The 16,085-nt window shown below is 43.9% G+C and overlaps 1 protein-coding gene across 3 annotated transcripts in view; it reads right to left on the reverse strand.

The window, feature by feature from the left end:
• Positions 1 to 16,085, reverse strand: part of sobpa (sine oculis binding protein homolog (Drosophila) a) — a 42,919-nt gene that overhangs the window by 6,229 nt on the left and 20,605 nt on the right. For 2 of the 3 annotated variants that reach the window (XM_070979807.1, XM_070979806.1), the window contains 2 exons: positions 8,677 to 8,772; positions 649 to 2,707 (listed from right to left, as the gene is read on the reverse strand). In XM_070979807.1, coding sequence (XP_070835908.1) covers positions 650 to 2,707; positions 8,677 to 8,772 — 2,154 coding nt within the window. In that variant the 3' untranslated portion in view covers position 649. The remainder of the gene's footprint in view (positions 1 to 648; positions 2,708 to 8,676; positions 8,773 to 16,085) is intronic. The other variant, XM_070979808.1, reaches the window with a different exon arrangement.

Raw genomic sequence — 16,085 nt, forward strand, 5'->3', positions numbered from 1 at the left:
ATTCACACCTCCTTTTAAGGTGTAATTGATCATTTCATCTTTTTAAAAATGGGCTTCATATCATATTCCCTCCTGGTACGTTAACCCTTTTAAAGGCTTTTAAAAGTCAGTCCCAGTGAGTGCCCCTCCAGGTGGCATTCAAATAGATCACCTGCACACCGTCTGCCACAGTGCAGCTAAGGCTTGCGCACTCACACTCCTTTTAGATAATAATTCAGTTGATGCTTGTTTGACCTCTTCCATAGAGTCTGTGTGAGGGCACACTGTGTCTACCCTTGAATCAAGCATCACATTGTGTGATTCTGATGAAGTGATCAGCCTTATTGTGCCATGTCAAAATCATCATACCACACTGGACAAAACATAAAATAACCCTGTTGGCAGGATTTTAGGATGATAAGACAGTATGAATAGTAAACTACTCGTTAAAGAACCCTTTTGAAGTAAAGGAGATAATTTCAAATAGTTTATAGATATACACTGGGGAGGGAGAGACATTTGAAACATCAAAACTGACTGATTATGTGATGAGCACCCCACAGTGAATTGCAAAATATCACTGAATAAATCTGTGTTAAGTTATACTTAAATCTAGAGTGCACGCAACTGCATAAAAGTGTTTGTGGGCGCACACTGGGGTGAACTCACCTCATTTGTTTTGATTGCGGATTCGCAGACACCTCCTCTTCAGCGGCGGCTCCAGCTCGGGGCTCCCAGCTGCTGATAAAGGGGCACTGATGGAGCAGGATAGGATGGCCGTCTTGTCAGCACCAGGCTTTGGCACAGGCTGGATGACCACACAGCCTCCGGTAGACAGCAGTGGGAGGGCATAGGCATGCTCACCCTCCTCCAGGTTGGAGTCAGGGTCTGGCTTACCCTCCACTGTGTCCGCCATCTCATCTTGCAGTGGGCCCCGCTTTCCTGGCTCCCAATCTCCAACTGAGCAATTGTTCTCTTTCAGTGCCTCATGCTCCAGCTCACCATTAGCTGGCTGCTCCTCTGCCTTTCCTTCTCCTGCAACATTGTCTCCTCTTCGGTCAGGGCAAGACTCAAAGGCAGAAGTGAGAAGCGAATGCCATCCCGTACCATTGACTATGACATTGCATGGGGCAGCAGGACTAGTTTGGAGCTGGGGCAGGAGTTGGGCCTGGGTCCGTGTTGTGCTGGGTAAAGGTGGTGGGGTGATGTTGGAGATACATGGATTTAGCTGGTTTACTGGAGGATCTGCATTGCAAGAGGGGCTACTGTTGCTGGAGGGTGGGCCTGATGATTCCAGTGTGCTTGGGAGTGTGGCCCCTTCCAGCTCTGTAGCACTGAGGAGGCCCTGTGAGAGGGCCTCTTCACCCCTATCATGACTACCCTTCCCTTCCCTCCCCAGCCCAGCAGCTGGAGGAGATCTGGATTCAGCCTCTGCCTCTACTTTGACCTGGACCCCAGGTAGCATCCTCTGAATCACCTGCTGTTGGCATGACCTCTGGCCCACAGTTAGATCTATCACTCCCTCCATCGGTCCAGGGCCGCTGGTTAGACACAGGTTACCAGAACTGTCCTCTGCCTTCACTGTCAAGTCCACCAATGCCGTCCTGCTTCTCTCTGAGTGTAGAGGGGAGAGACACTCTGTACCAGATGGCTCTACTTTCTGCTCACCTCTGTCACCTCCAGAGGTACCTGGAGAGCGGAGACCAGATGCTGAAGTTTCGGAGGACTCTGGAGCATTGCGGGTAGAGCCACTTCTCTCAGGCTGGTCCCTGGAAACTTTGGGGCTGAATGGAATTGGGATTGGAATAGGGATTGGGACTGGGAGGGGAACAATGACAGGGTAAGGGACCAAGAGAGTTGGTGGAGGAACCAATGGGGCCAAGGATGGCATGCCAAAGTTCATCATAGGGGGCAGAGGAATCCGTCCATTGGGCATCATATTGACTGGGGGGAAAGGTGGCAGACCTGGCATGGGGAGACCAGGGTGAGGGGGCATCATGCCAGGGTTGGGATTGGATGAGGGGTGGACATGTGGAGACAGCATGGGCCTGTGCATGGGGCTTGATGCTGGACCAATTGTCCTTGGGGGAGGTGGTGGACCAATACCAGGAATAATAGGATTTGACAGGGGGCTATTGGGCCCTGCGGGATGGGGAGAGGGCCGAAGAAATGGTGGACGCATCTGCTGCATCATTTGATGCTCCATGAACAGAGGCAGGGGCATGGGTCCCCGAGGTGTCATCACCATCGGAGGGCTACCAGAGGGAACACCAACAGGCGGGTGCAAAGTGGGAACAGGTGGAGGGGGAAGTGTGGGGCTCTCGTGGGGTCTCGGAGTGGGGATCTTGGCTGAGGAGGAGGAGGATGGCGAGCAGACGGCAGCGTTGTCTGAGGGTGAGGTGGCAGAAGAACTGGAAGGGGCCAAAGCAGAGGTGGTGGAAGGCCCCCCTGGTGAGGGGGCTTTACGTCGGAGGTCCGTTAATGGCGTTCCCCAAGATTCAGGTGTGAGCAGCTGTACCCCTCCACTGCACTCCAACTTACCCTCCCCAGAAGCTCCATGCCCTGGGTTACACAGTGCTCCAGGCAGCGCTGCCTGAGTCTCCTTGTAGAAAATGTCCATCTTATATTGGTTCAGGCATTTGGCACTGCAGAACTGCAGCCTCCGCTCACCAGCACCAAAGTCCAGGTACTCCTTAGTGTGGCGAATATGTTTGCACCAGTCACACACCTGCAACAAAAAACACAGCAGCACACACACTGCATCAGCACCTGTCACCATGCATACAAAAGACTTCTAATTTGTTTTTGATGAAATACAACACAATCTTCTCTGAAGTACCCCGGTAAGCAGAGGCTCAGCCTCCAAACCATCTGGAGATAAACACATTTAAAAAAGATTCTTTTTAAGGAAACTGATGCTTTTTCTAAACACTTTTACAGATCTGTCAAGAGCAGACACTTAACTTTGAAGTTTGTATAACTGCACTTGGCTGCATGTATTTGATTTATGTAATCTACGTGTGTGCTTGTGCATGTGTCTAAATTGATATGTTTTCCTAACCGAGAGGTAAATGTGCAGCTGATGCCATTCTGCTGCTAAGTGCTATTGAAGTGACTTTGTCTTTAACTTTCTGTCCTAAAAAGGAATGCCCATTTAAACCTTCTGTTGGCAATAAAGACACTCAGTCTCATTTAACCATAGATCCCTGGGAAACTAACACCCCAAGCACAACAAGACAAAAAGATTATTTCCCTCAAATGGCCTTGCACAATTGGTTTTGAAGTGTGTGTCAACTAGGAGACAGACACTACAGTTAGTTAAAACGCTAGAAAGATACTGTATCACGTTTATCCTAAAGGACTGATCAATACTGAATTACAGAGAAAGTCTCAGCTTTCAAGCTTTTTGCACTTCAGGCCACTCCATAGATCAGCAATGATCTGACAAGACATCTTGGCTGCTGTCATGATTTACTTTACTCTATCAGGTTTAAATAGGGCAATTAATGCAATAGCTTCATGCAGAACATTCCCATTTTGTCATTCAAATTCAGAAGTTAACAAGAAGTGGAGGTGTTTACCATGTATTACAGTATTTAGCATGTTTGAAATTTTCTCATTTATCTGGATAACTGGCTGAACATACATGATATATGACTATTTTGGCGACAACTGCAGTGCTGATTATTACTGAAAATGTTTCACTGATTTAAACATTAACGATAACTGTAAGGTTTTGGTGTCAGTCAATTAAAATAAGAGAACTCCCTTCAGACCTTGAAACGAGGTATCTGTATTTCCATTTAAGCTTGTGGCAATGGATAGCGACAAATGAATGTTGTCTTAAGGAGGACAGTCTACAAATATACTTTATTATACTGAACATAGCATTGTTTTTCTCGCACAAAGCTGCTGTTTTAGACCAATGTTCAACAATGTTACAGTGGCAAATCTATTTATCCACTTCCAGTAGCCTAAAAAGACAAAAAATGCAATGCAGGCACGGCTTATATCTTTTTGCGAAATAGGACTGCCTCTGGAGTTTCTATGATTTCAGCTACTGGGCACAGCAACACAGCACTGTTCTCTCTCCACTCCAACTTTTTAAAGAGAAAAAACATGAACACCTAACAATATGATATAACACAAAAAACAAACACTGCTCAAACTTCAGCCCTAGCACTGGTGTGAGTAGATCATGAAAGCATTCATTTTTGCTGTTCCTAATGTTCACAGATATCCAATCATATAACAATTAATTGACATTGTTTTTGTTTCAATTTCCTGATGGCGAGAGGCAGCAGCATATGTCCTCCTGGCATTTACAATATTTTACTAATAACAAGTTTTCTTTTTTTTTTTTTAAACTAATCCAGATCCATTATTGCTCTTTATGTATTTCTGTAGCCGTTCAGATCAAGTTTTTGGAGTCACAGTGGGATTTGTAAAGCGTAGTCAGAGCCAGTAATTTCATTTGTAATAACATAACGACATGATTTTGCCAGTTCAGTCTCAAATTAAATTTCTCAGCATATGCTGTGCTGTATGCAGACAGCAAACCAGACGTGCATCCACACACAGGGAGGCTAAATTGAAAACTTGTCTTTCTCGCTCACTGCAGTGGCAAAGACCCAAAACACCCTGCTGCACTGTTTCATCACCGTTGTACGCCTTTTCAGCACAAAAAGTGCAAATTTTTCTTTGGGAAGCAAATGAATGTGACCCTGGTAGAGCAGATAGCAGTGGGCGAGCCCTGAACACGGCATTACTCGTCAGGCCACACACAGCTCACTCTGTCAGCTCTGGGAGGAGTGGCAGGTCCTCGCTGGAGATAATTAAGGCATTAATCAGTTGTCAGACCCCTCAACGACATCCATCCATCACACAGACCCTTAAGCCCCCAAGCTGAATGTTAATAAGTTGAGGGATGCGAACCGGAAGGTGGATAAACTCCTTTTGCTCGCTGCATAGCAACATTGGTTTATTTGGCAGGATCCTGTCTGGCAGCAGCTGAAAGACACTGGACTCACATGGGCTGTTTGGGCAGATGCACTGTAGGACTGGCCAGGATTTCAGAAGAATGCATAGCATGCTGTCCTGCAGCTGCTACACGTGTAAAACATCAGCTTCTTTGCATAGATCATGTGGTTTACATCAGATTGTCTGGTGCAAGGTGGACTGAATCAAGCACAAGCCTCTTTGAAAAGGACAAAAGTTTTAGAAAGATGTACTGCAGTTGTGCATTTGTAATAAGCTCAGAGTCATTATGCAGTGTAACTCAGGAGAGATGGCGTGCCCAAATGCAATTCAGGAGGAATTTCTGAAACAAACACATGAATAGAGCTGGGGACAAGCAGCTAGAGAGCATGAGGGACCACAGCAAAGACATATCTGAGACGAGACTACATAGCAACTGCTAAGCTAGTCAGTGCCTTAAATTCTACACGTTTTAACTGGCCATTTAGTCCTGGCTAATTCAATGAGCCATGACTGAGTAAAAGTCAAAAAGGTGCTCTCTCAAGTTGAGCTTGATAATGGTAGGCCCAGGATATTCTAAATAATAAATGTGCTGAAATTTTCCTTGACTCAGAAAGACAGATGGAGAGCACTTAACGACTTTCTGCACTGTGAGTGAAATTTCACTGCACATTACGCTAATGGAGTTGTGCTTTTTTTTCTCTCTCTCTCTCTCTCTCTCTCCCGCGCTCTCCCTACTCTGTACACAGATGTTTGCAGTTGAATGTAATTATGGTCATTTATTTCCATCGTGGCCAACGAACCAGTACCGGTGATGCAGTTTAACCGTTTGCATTACAGCAATTATCGTGCTTCCAAACAAGTGCAATCACCTCAGCAGTCATCGTTTTCTTCCTCCTCTCGCCCCCTGACCCAGTGACGAGGCCAGTGACATTTATGAATCCCAAGATTGGGCAACAGCTAGTTTTAGCGTATAATTACTTTACATTAACAAGTTAGGTGAGGTGTTTCTTCAGTCTCAGGGGTTAAGGGATTGGATGAAGGGTATAAAAGTGCTGCAGTCACAGAGATGAAGGCAAAGGTTGCGGACCAACAGGTTGCCGAGGAGGATGAGAAAGTTTCAGGCAGTGACGAAGAGGAAGAGTTTGCAGACGTTAAAGAGATTGCAGAGGATTTAGATAATGAAGAGGATGAAGAGGAGAAGGTTACAGAGGGTTAAGAGGCTGGAGGGTTTCAGATGCTGCAGAGATTGTGAGGTTTCATAAGAGGCTGTAGTGCCTGAAGTGGGTTTACATGGAGGAAGAAGAGGTTTCGAAGAATGAAGAGGGTTAAGCAGCAAAAGTGCATAAAGGGACAGGCTTGTATATCCCCCTGTTAAGGTTGATATGTGATGCTTTTGGCACTTCTCAGATTCCTGGTATAATCACAAAGTACAAAACACAAGGATTAAACCCATGAAAATGAGCCAGGTGCCTGAAGCCAGCCAGTTGCTTGGTTTTTGGTTGAGTTGTCTCTCACTCCAAACGATCTGCGGTCTCCGCTCCTGACAATTCGAGTCCACCAGCGATGTGAAGACAGCACACAGAAACACTGCGCTCGTTGCATTGTGGATTCAGTCCAAAAACTAGATTATGTCGCAAGAGACTGCCATCATAAAGCACCTGGTTCACTGGGAAAAGAAAACAGACTAAAGCTTCCACTAAAGTTTACACAAGAAAATTAAAGTTTGGCAGCGCTTAACAGACCATCTGCAACATGTGGACTTGTTACTATGATTATCCAAAATATCAGTTTACAGTGGCCTCATTTATTGAAATCCCTTTCATGATAATTACCTGGCTTACAAAAGGGGAGACATATCTGTCTCATATCCTTTCCCCGTGTTTTACTGTATATTGGCTAGTCTGTCTACCTGACTTATTATTATTATAGGAATTAAAACCTGCATGGAGCATGAAGAATTTAAACAGCAGCTAAAAGCCACAGATGACCAGAACTACAGTCCCTGTGAGGCCTGTCTTATCACAGCCAGCCATCACCATCACTCATTATAGATGTGACATACAAAGGCCATTCTCACTTGGCCAGGTGAAGCTCAATTGCGCTATATTTCACAGCACACACTCATGCACGCACAGTGAGTAAAATATCTCCAGCTGTAAGAATGATGAGACAGACCTGGTGGATTGTGTTTGAATGTCACTGCGGCAGACTGGACCTCTCTGAGACAAAAGATCTCTGTTTGCGAGTTGCTGCCTGCTAAAGGTGGCTTTTCCATGTGGGACGTCGTTGTTTAAAGCAAAAGTTTGACGTATTTGGGGAGGTATGGTTATTCCCTACTTCCTGAAGGTTAGATAAATGGTGCAATAAATATATGAAGCTACAGTCTGAAGCTGAGTAGCTTTTTTAGTGTTAAGAGTGGAAGACAGAAATAGCTCGCCTGTCCAAAAGTAACAAAGTCTGCTTAACAGCACCTCTGAAGCACCAGCTAACACTGTATAACTCATCTGTTTAATCTGTACAATCTTGTTTTTAGAAAGGATTGTGTGCTGGTCTATTTCTTGATTGGGAACAGTTACTTCCTGGAGACTTTGGTTTTTGTAAAAAAAAGGTGCAGATTTGTCTTCTTGTCAGCTCAGATATACTAGTGATATTGATTTTCTCATTTCTCAGCAAAAAGACAAATAATGCAATTCCTAAAATGTCTAAGTATGGCTTTAAAGGAAGGAAAATTTAGGTTTTTCCACTTGGATCTTTTTTTTCTACTTCTATTTCCATCGGTTGTGATAACGCTGCACTCACTGAAGTCATTTGTCAGATCAGGAAATGCAGCAACATCATTAAAAGGAAGTCCAATGTGGCAACACATGAGCAGACAGGTTATAAACATGCCAACAGTTTAACCAGATCATCTTAACTACATTATTTAAAACTATTTTAAACCAAATATCCATTGCACCATTAGAATACTTGTTAGTGATGCTGCTGCAATCCAAGATCATTTAATTCAGTGAGTACAGTTTTCTTATTGGACATCTAGAACACCATAGAAATGATGGTTAAAACCATAAAAATCAGGCCCAGCTTGCAATAAACTTGATAGTCCCTTTAAATCTAAATTAGCTGGATGTTCGTGGCATGTTAGTGGCACATATTTCCTTGTTTTTGTCTTGATGAAGGGTCTACCAAACTGCTTTCTTCCACTAAATTATGAATGACCTATGTACAAATCACAATTCTCAGTAAACACTAACAATAATAAATAAGTAAATCCACACTATTCACCTTAGTTTTGCCATAAATGTGTTATCATTGCAATAATATACCAATTTTAATTCTGGGTGAGCACATTTGTCTGATTCCCCCAAATGCTCAACAGAAGGCACAGAATATGATGTATAAAGAAAATGAGCAAAGCAAATGGTTACGCATGAAAAAAGTTATGAAAAGCTCAAACTTAAATGTATGCAAACTTTACGTCAAATGAGTGTCGCTTGTGCACTGTCTGTACTTTCATGCTGAGCCGTTTGTGTTGAATCTGGTGGTTGATGTTTACTTTTACAGTAATGCCCAAATATGAACCAGTCCACTGACATGTCGGGGGAAAATGACTTGAAAATTATACACTTTTAACAAAAAAACCCAACAAGATCAAAACATTTTTGTGCAGTAGCCATCAAGCTTAAACTCTATCTGGTGTTAAATGGTTATGGTCCTTACAAGCACATCGCTGTTTGTCTTGAAGACAAGCCTGGGCGTGTCCTGAGTAAAGCTGTGCTGGGGTAATTTCCCACCGAGGCCATCGTCGTCTCTTGCCTGGGGGGGAGAAATAATGGCTTCTTTTTACGAATGGACAAAATAAACAGGTGAACAGAGGCAACAAGGAAACTCAGAAATGGAAAACAACACTGAGAAAGATGAACAGAAATGGTGACTGTAACATGGGTGAACAGTTATTGGTTTGTGGACAAACCAATTCACAGGATTCTCTGCAACAGAACTGTGTGTGGAGGCGTGTGCATGCATGTGCATGGTTGAAGAGTTCAGACATTCAAACTGCTGCCTACCACCACAGCAGCGTGTGTTCCTTCAAACACACATTAGTTCAGATAAAAAGGGGAAATGAAAACATATTTAAATGATCAGAAATAAATTAAGGTCATTCTACACTAACATGAAGAAATTAAAATATATGGCAGGCTCTGAAAGCTGTATGAGACCTCTTTTAATACAAATATTTGCAGTAGCACTACCCTGGTAAAGTGTACTGTGCCAAGCAGGAACCATTAGTCAGGAACTCTTCAGTCACTCTTGTTCACTTGTCAAATTTTCTTGATAAACTCAATGAGAGGTTGGAGATCACATTTAATGGCCCCGCACACCCACACAGGTATTTTCCCTGATTCTTGCTGATGAAACTTCTCCGTCAGTGGAGTTCGGAGTTTCGTCAGTGGCAAAATTACATGATTTGAACTTAATGATGGCTGCGTTATACTGCATTCATGCATGTTAGTAGAATGGGAAGAACAGGGACGTTTGGGGGTGTTCACACATCATTCCAAGAAGGTTAGCCCCGCTGCTGACCTTGCAGCCACACCAGATAATGTTAAACAACCTAAATTAGCTTCTCTTGTTGTGTCATGTTTTGCAGCAGTTCATTATCAAGTGAAAGCAGACACAAAGAGTGTATAGCACCGATAAATATAGCTCAATCAATTGCATTAGTGTTCATATTTGTATGTAACTGCCAGCAGTGATGAAGTCATTATGCCAACAGTTTGTTCACACCTCTGTAGTTCTTTTTACCAAGTGAGAGATATCGTCAGTGTCAGAAACAACGCGGAATTACAGGTGAGAGCCTGACAGCAATGCTTTCCCCCACTCTGCTAAATAGTCCGGAAAAGAGTAAAAAGCAAATCACTAGTCTCACCAGAAATACATCCATTAGTAAGCACGATCAACTGAGACTAGTGAAGGACACACGAGAAATGCAGTATGTTGCAAACATTATGTCAGATGTTCCTGATACTTCCGACTTGGAATAATAATTAAAATGCTGATGTGAACAGTTCCTCCCCCTCGGACTGCTTACAGTCTGCACAACAAGACATGACCTCTGCAAAATTACAATTAAAGGTGGAGGTTGTCCCACTGTAACCGGTGCAACGATGCTAAGTAAGCTAAGAGTGAGCTGTCAGTGGAGTGCAGTCCACACCAGCACTGTCCTCAGGCCACGCCTCCATGAACTGAGCCATAAAGTTAGCTAATGTTAGCCGTTCCTTCATTCATTCCTTTCTCCCTCACTGATAACTGCAATGGAAAAAGGTACAGCAAGTGTATCTGTGTTTCAGAGGAAAAACAACACAGAGTGAATAAAACCTCACAACGAATGACAGAATTATTACCTGGCTCGGTTGAATATTTTCTAGACAATCAACACATTTGGAGTATTTCTAAGCAATACTGCTGCTTCAGACAGCACGCCACCGCTCCACATCAAACACTTCAAATCAAGAAGGCACTGTTAATGGCCACAGCGAACATGGCTGGAATATTTGGACAAAAGAGTGTAAATTAATTTTTAATAGCAGATGGCAGATGTAAGAAAATAATTTCAAATTAGTAATTCATATCAGGTAGTTGAAGTCGGTAAGGTAAGTTTCTGGGTCATTAGCAGAGGTAGCATCATGCTGTTGGTTGACGTGGTCTTGTTTCATTTTGCAAAAACGACTAATGCCTCAATTCAGTTCAGCTGGCTGACTTGGAGACGAACTGTAATTGCGGTAAAAACATGAAAAACTGTGGTTGACTGCTAACATCACTGGCGATATTTGGCAGTTTTGGCCTTGCCTAAAATGTGCTTCGTGTTAAAGGTCAATATTTGACAGAATTTTGCAGTAACACTGTGTTTTCTTGGAGAAATAAAATGACATTCTTTGGTAGGTGAGTAGAATGACTTTGATTGAGTGGTACGAGTGTGGTGGGTGAGGGATTGGGTGGGTGGATGGGTCAGTGGGCAGGTGGGGTGGATACAGTGTTCTGTTTGTATTTTGTATATTGTAAAAATCTTCAATCAGCAGACCAAAGAAATAATTACATTAGGTTAAGTCAGACAGTGTGCTTAACGTGCTCAAACAGTAGCTGCTGTCAATTTAATTTCCTTTAATATTACAATACAAAACTCCATTTCCACCAGCTGGAACAGGAGCCACCTTCTCCTGCACTCTGTGAGTCATTCATTATGCGCAGTGTGAACACTGAGGCAGTCAGTGCTGTTATGCCAGGTGTGGACAATTTTGCTACAAAGAAGTTATTGGAGAAGCTTTGTCTGGCACAGTGCCGAACGGCTCCGTTGTGTTTCATGAAATGAAATGCACTTTTACATAATATAGATGTGTGAACAGTGGTTCATATCTTACAGCCACTGGGCACTGAGCCTCTATTATCAGAAATGGAGATTTAACCTCAATTATACATGTTCATCATGCCGTCTGCAGCCCGCAAGCTGACATTTCATCCAGAGCCTGGGCCATTGACAGGTGAGCTACTGGCCTGCGCAGCTCTCTTTCATATCATGTTCCCTTTAAATTGCTCGCTGCAACCTTTGATTTGTCATGGGTAATTTGGCCTCCAGCTCTGTTCATCTCTCCATGATACCAAAGGGCAATTCTGGTGTCTCTTTTACATTAATACATTTTTCGTCCAAAGACTGATTGAGTTTGCCTCTGCTTCCATCTGCTTGCCTCACCTCCAGGTAGAGCTTCCTGTTCCAAGCGTGACACAAATCAGATACCGCTGCCGTGTGTCTCGTGAAGAGTGCTGTTATTTGGATGCTGCGTAAGAATCGCTGTTCAGCGCTGACATTTTACAACGTAACAGGGGAGACTTTTTACTTTGTCACCAAAGGTTGGAGGAAACAAAACCAGAGATTACGGGGTCATGGTTATTTAGAAGCTGCCAGTGCGCTAAATGATCAGTGGGTGTGGACTGAGCCATGTCAACAATTTTCCGTCTCACGCACACACACACATATGCACCATGTCTCCTCAGCACGAGCGCGGACACACAGGTGGACACACATAAACATACGCGGGAATCTGGGCAGGCATTTGTGGATGCACACGCACACAAAGATACACCATTGTGCTATTATTCTGTCTCCAGTTTGTGCTCTGACCCTCTGGCTCTGCGCCAGTTCATTTGCATATTGTACTAATGAGGTGTTGGCACTGTGAACGAGGCGTGAGGCGCACACAGGGTGCCACACGGATAAAGAAGATGGATTTAGATAGATAGATAGATAGATAGATAGATAGATAGATAGATAGATAGATAGATAGATAGATAGATAGATAGATAGATAGATAGATAGATAGATAGATAGATAGATAGATAGAAATTAGTGGTTAAAGTCGCCACTTTTCTTTTGCACACTGGGGAATTGCAGCTTCAGTGCCAGTTGTGTTCTTCTGTTTTAAGGTGTTTTTTTTCCCTTATTGCTGCTCCATCATGCCAGAAAACTACACACCCACACACCCAGCTGAAGTTCCTTACAGGAACGACAGAGCAGGACATTGGCCGCCTAGCTCCCCTCTGGCGACTCCACCGTCCTGAGGGGACGCCACACCAGCTGCCACCATGCTAGCTTCCATCTGGGCAGCAATACATGTCCAGGTGTGTGTGCCTGTCACCTGCCAAAAGAGCTGCGTTTCTCAAAGAAAGCCGCTCGTAGGCAGGCTTTCCAAATCCAAAGACAAACACAGACGAGCTCAGCGGAGCTCAACCCAAATCCTGAAATGAAGGTGCAGTCCTGGCACCACGCGTGTGACAGGCAAAGAAACGCACTCTTCCACAATAGGAAAAAAAAAAGAAAAAGGAGACAAGCTTGTCTGTACTTTTCGTGTTTTGAAAAGCCATCCCAACACCAGCTCAACTCTGTTTGCAGTGTACCACGGAGACTTTCACACACATGCACAGGAATATTCCAAGATTACCAAGGCCATGATCTTTGCTCTTGAGCTGAGTCAGCACACATACAAAAAAGTATGCTTTTTCGAGGGTTGTCTGGTGAGGGTGGCGGTGCTTTATGGCCCTTGAAGCATAATTTGTAAACAGCTTCAGTTATCTAAAAAAAAAGATTGAAATTTTGCTGCTTTGCAGCATTTTTGAGCTCCCTTTACAGCAACATATAGGCAAATGTAGAAATATATGAGTATATTGCTGTGGCTGTCGTCTCTAAATTTAGTTTTCATGGCAGCAAAAAAATGTTTTAAAGGGTGTAACAAATGCTAATCGTAATATAACTCGTTCTGCAATAAGATCCTCTTGGCATACTGATGGCGAGTTTCGAACGGAACTTCACAAGGTTTCAAGGAGTACACGCTCGCTTCAGGTCATCATCACAACAAACCTGAAATGTGCAACATCCGGTATGCCTGCAACTCCAGAAATGCAGCACAGTCTTTGCTGCACTATTTGTGCGAGTGTAGTTTATCACGCCTACAAGTTTAACAAAAGACACAAAGGCATGCAAGTTCATGTGTGTGGCTCCACTTTTACAATCTTGACGCCTAGTTAGCCGGAGTTACTTTTGTCTTTATTTGAGCTGAATGGCTGGCAGCTATGAGATAATCACCTTCCTCTCTGTGCCCTGAAGCTGTGTTAGGCAGGCCTCAAGGCTTCCTAACCAGCAGTGAGCCTGAGCTGCAATATGCAGACACATTACACACTTCATCACACACACAAAATTTCCACACGCAGCGACATCCATATATATACAAGACAGAATTACACACACACATGCACGCTCACACACCCTCTTTTCTCTTATTCATTTTGCGTGCGCCCTCCTTGGCAGCTGATGGAGATACAAAGTAAATCGTGGAGTGCTCAGGAGCAGGGCGGCAACCACCGGGCTCTGTGTGTGTGTGTGTGTGTGTGTGTGTGTGTGTGTGTGTGTGTGTGTGTGTGTGTGTGTGTGTGTGTGTGTGTCTGTGTGTGTGTGTGTGTGTGTGTGTGTGTGTGTGTGTGTGTGTGTTTGAGGCGATGTGACATTTCTGGGCTGACATGAAGCGGCACTCTGCCCCCTCGCGCCTGGAGGGAGCTCCCAGGGAAAGACACTGATGGAGGTCTGGGGTCTCCGGGGGGGAATTTCATGGTGTGAACAAAAAGCCCTGCGCTGCGGCAGAAACGACCTGTAAAACACAAGCTGGAGTCTCCGCACTACCTGCATAATGCTTTCTTGAATGTTGTGGAAGCAGAAGGCACGGTGCATATGTTCATTTGCATGATGTATAAAGATATATATAAGATAACTATACACTATAAATAAAATAAGAATATGAGCCCTGTTTTCAATTTTGCATGAAGGAATATGATAAATCACCCAACTGATTACGCATGATGAGCCACTATTAGCTTATTTTTAAACAGGATTTTGAATTAATCCTACCTCTAGCTGCTTTTCAACCCCAGCTACAATCAGCCAGTAGGTCATTTTCTCTGACAAATTCAAGCCTGAAAACTCACAAACTCACACCAAACTGCAGAGAAAAGCAGATTCTTGGCGCTATTGCAACAGCAATGAGCAACATTTCATCACAATCGATGCTGCAGCAACAGACTCCTGCATGAAGCATTTAAAATTCAACCCTAAGTGACATGTGGAGGACCAGGCCGACTCAATGAAAAAGCAAAGCATCCTCTCATCTACACCTTTCTGCCGCCATGCGTCACACTCGCAGAGGTTCATTCATCACCGCTAATTGCCTCAGTTCATCTCGCCATTGTTTCCAAAGAGCAAGCATGTTTATCAGTGTATGTGTAGGTGTAAGATACAGTGAGACACCAAAAGGCTGCATGTAAAAGCGCGACAGTTGAGCAGCTTCTACCGACAGCTGAAAGCAAATCTCCACCCTAAAATTCTATATCACTCACTTTAATCGCCCAACCTATCCAAGGTCGTAGCTGTTGCACTGTACAAGTCAAATCTCAGTGAACTTCCTGTCCAGTTGGTATCTTTCCACTCAAACTGGCCTCTGCAGTACACACCGTGCAAACCAACATGAGTTACCAAACAAGAAAAAGAGCCAATGAATCAAATAGTGGAAAGTGAAAAGGAGAAGTAAAGTGAGCAGGCAGATGGACCAACACAAGAACTGAGCGGTGTGAGCGGCGAGGAAACAACACCTTCCATCTAATCAAGACGCTTAAGGCAAGCAGTGAACAGGTACGTAAGTGATTAGCCTGAGTTAAACTATCACTCATCTTCCGCCACACACAAACACGCACGACATAATATAGGGTTATGCAGAGATGTGAGAAAGTAGCAACTGTAGTCACCCGAGGACGGGATTGGGTTTCATAGATGAGGCAGCTGAAGATATTTCATGCAACATAATGCCAGAGCCGTTGCCCACCCCCTGCACCCCCCCACCTCCTCCGCCACGTCTCCTCTCCCCTATCCCAAGCACACGCAGACACGAGATACTTTTTTCAGCCATGACAATATTTTTTTTCTGTTGGAAGAAGAAAGCCTGCAGGCTGTGTTGTTGTGGCCAACCTTGTGGGTGCATGAGAAAAGGAACGTGGGTATCGCTTACACAAATGGCCTGCATGAATGTGCGAGAGCAAGACAAAATATAGAATCTGAGCCGCTGTGGCAGAGCAGGCCTTTCCTGTGTTTGTGATGATGTGAACATGTGCACTCTGCTAATGGATGATGGAAACATCCAGCACACGGCGGACTGGCCTCTGACGGCAATGTATGGATGTGAATGATGTTAATGCTAGAACTTTTGTGTGATGCCCACTAATTCTGTGCAAAAACAATTTATTGATGATCCAATAAAGGTAGCCTACTTCCTGCATGTAGCTCAGAGCGGCTGCTCAGCACATTTAACATTTATCAATCCCCCTAAACGGTTTCAACATCGATGTTTAGGCATTGTTAGAATTAGAATAAACAAAAAAGATCATATCAAGGATGACTGATAGCACTTAATGCTTAACACTGCTGCACTGTGTAATCTTGGTAACTGCCCCTAACTTGCTAACTTATTACATCTCAACAGAACTGAACAGAAATGAAATGAACTGAATGATTCATATAACAGTGCATAAAAAATGTT

Source organism: Chaetodon trifascialis, chromosome 14 (assembly GCF_039877785.1).
Source record: "Chaetodon trifascialis isolate fChaTrf1 chromosome 14, fChaTrf1.hap1, whole genome shotgun sequence".
Classification (NCBI taxonomy): domain Eukaryota; kingdom Metazoa; phylum Chordata; class Actinopteri; order Chaetodontiformes; family Chaetodontidae; genus Chaetodon; species Chaetodon trifascialis.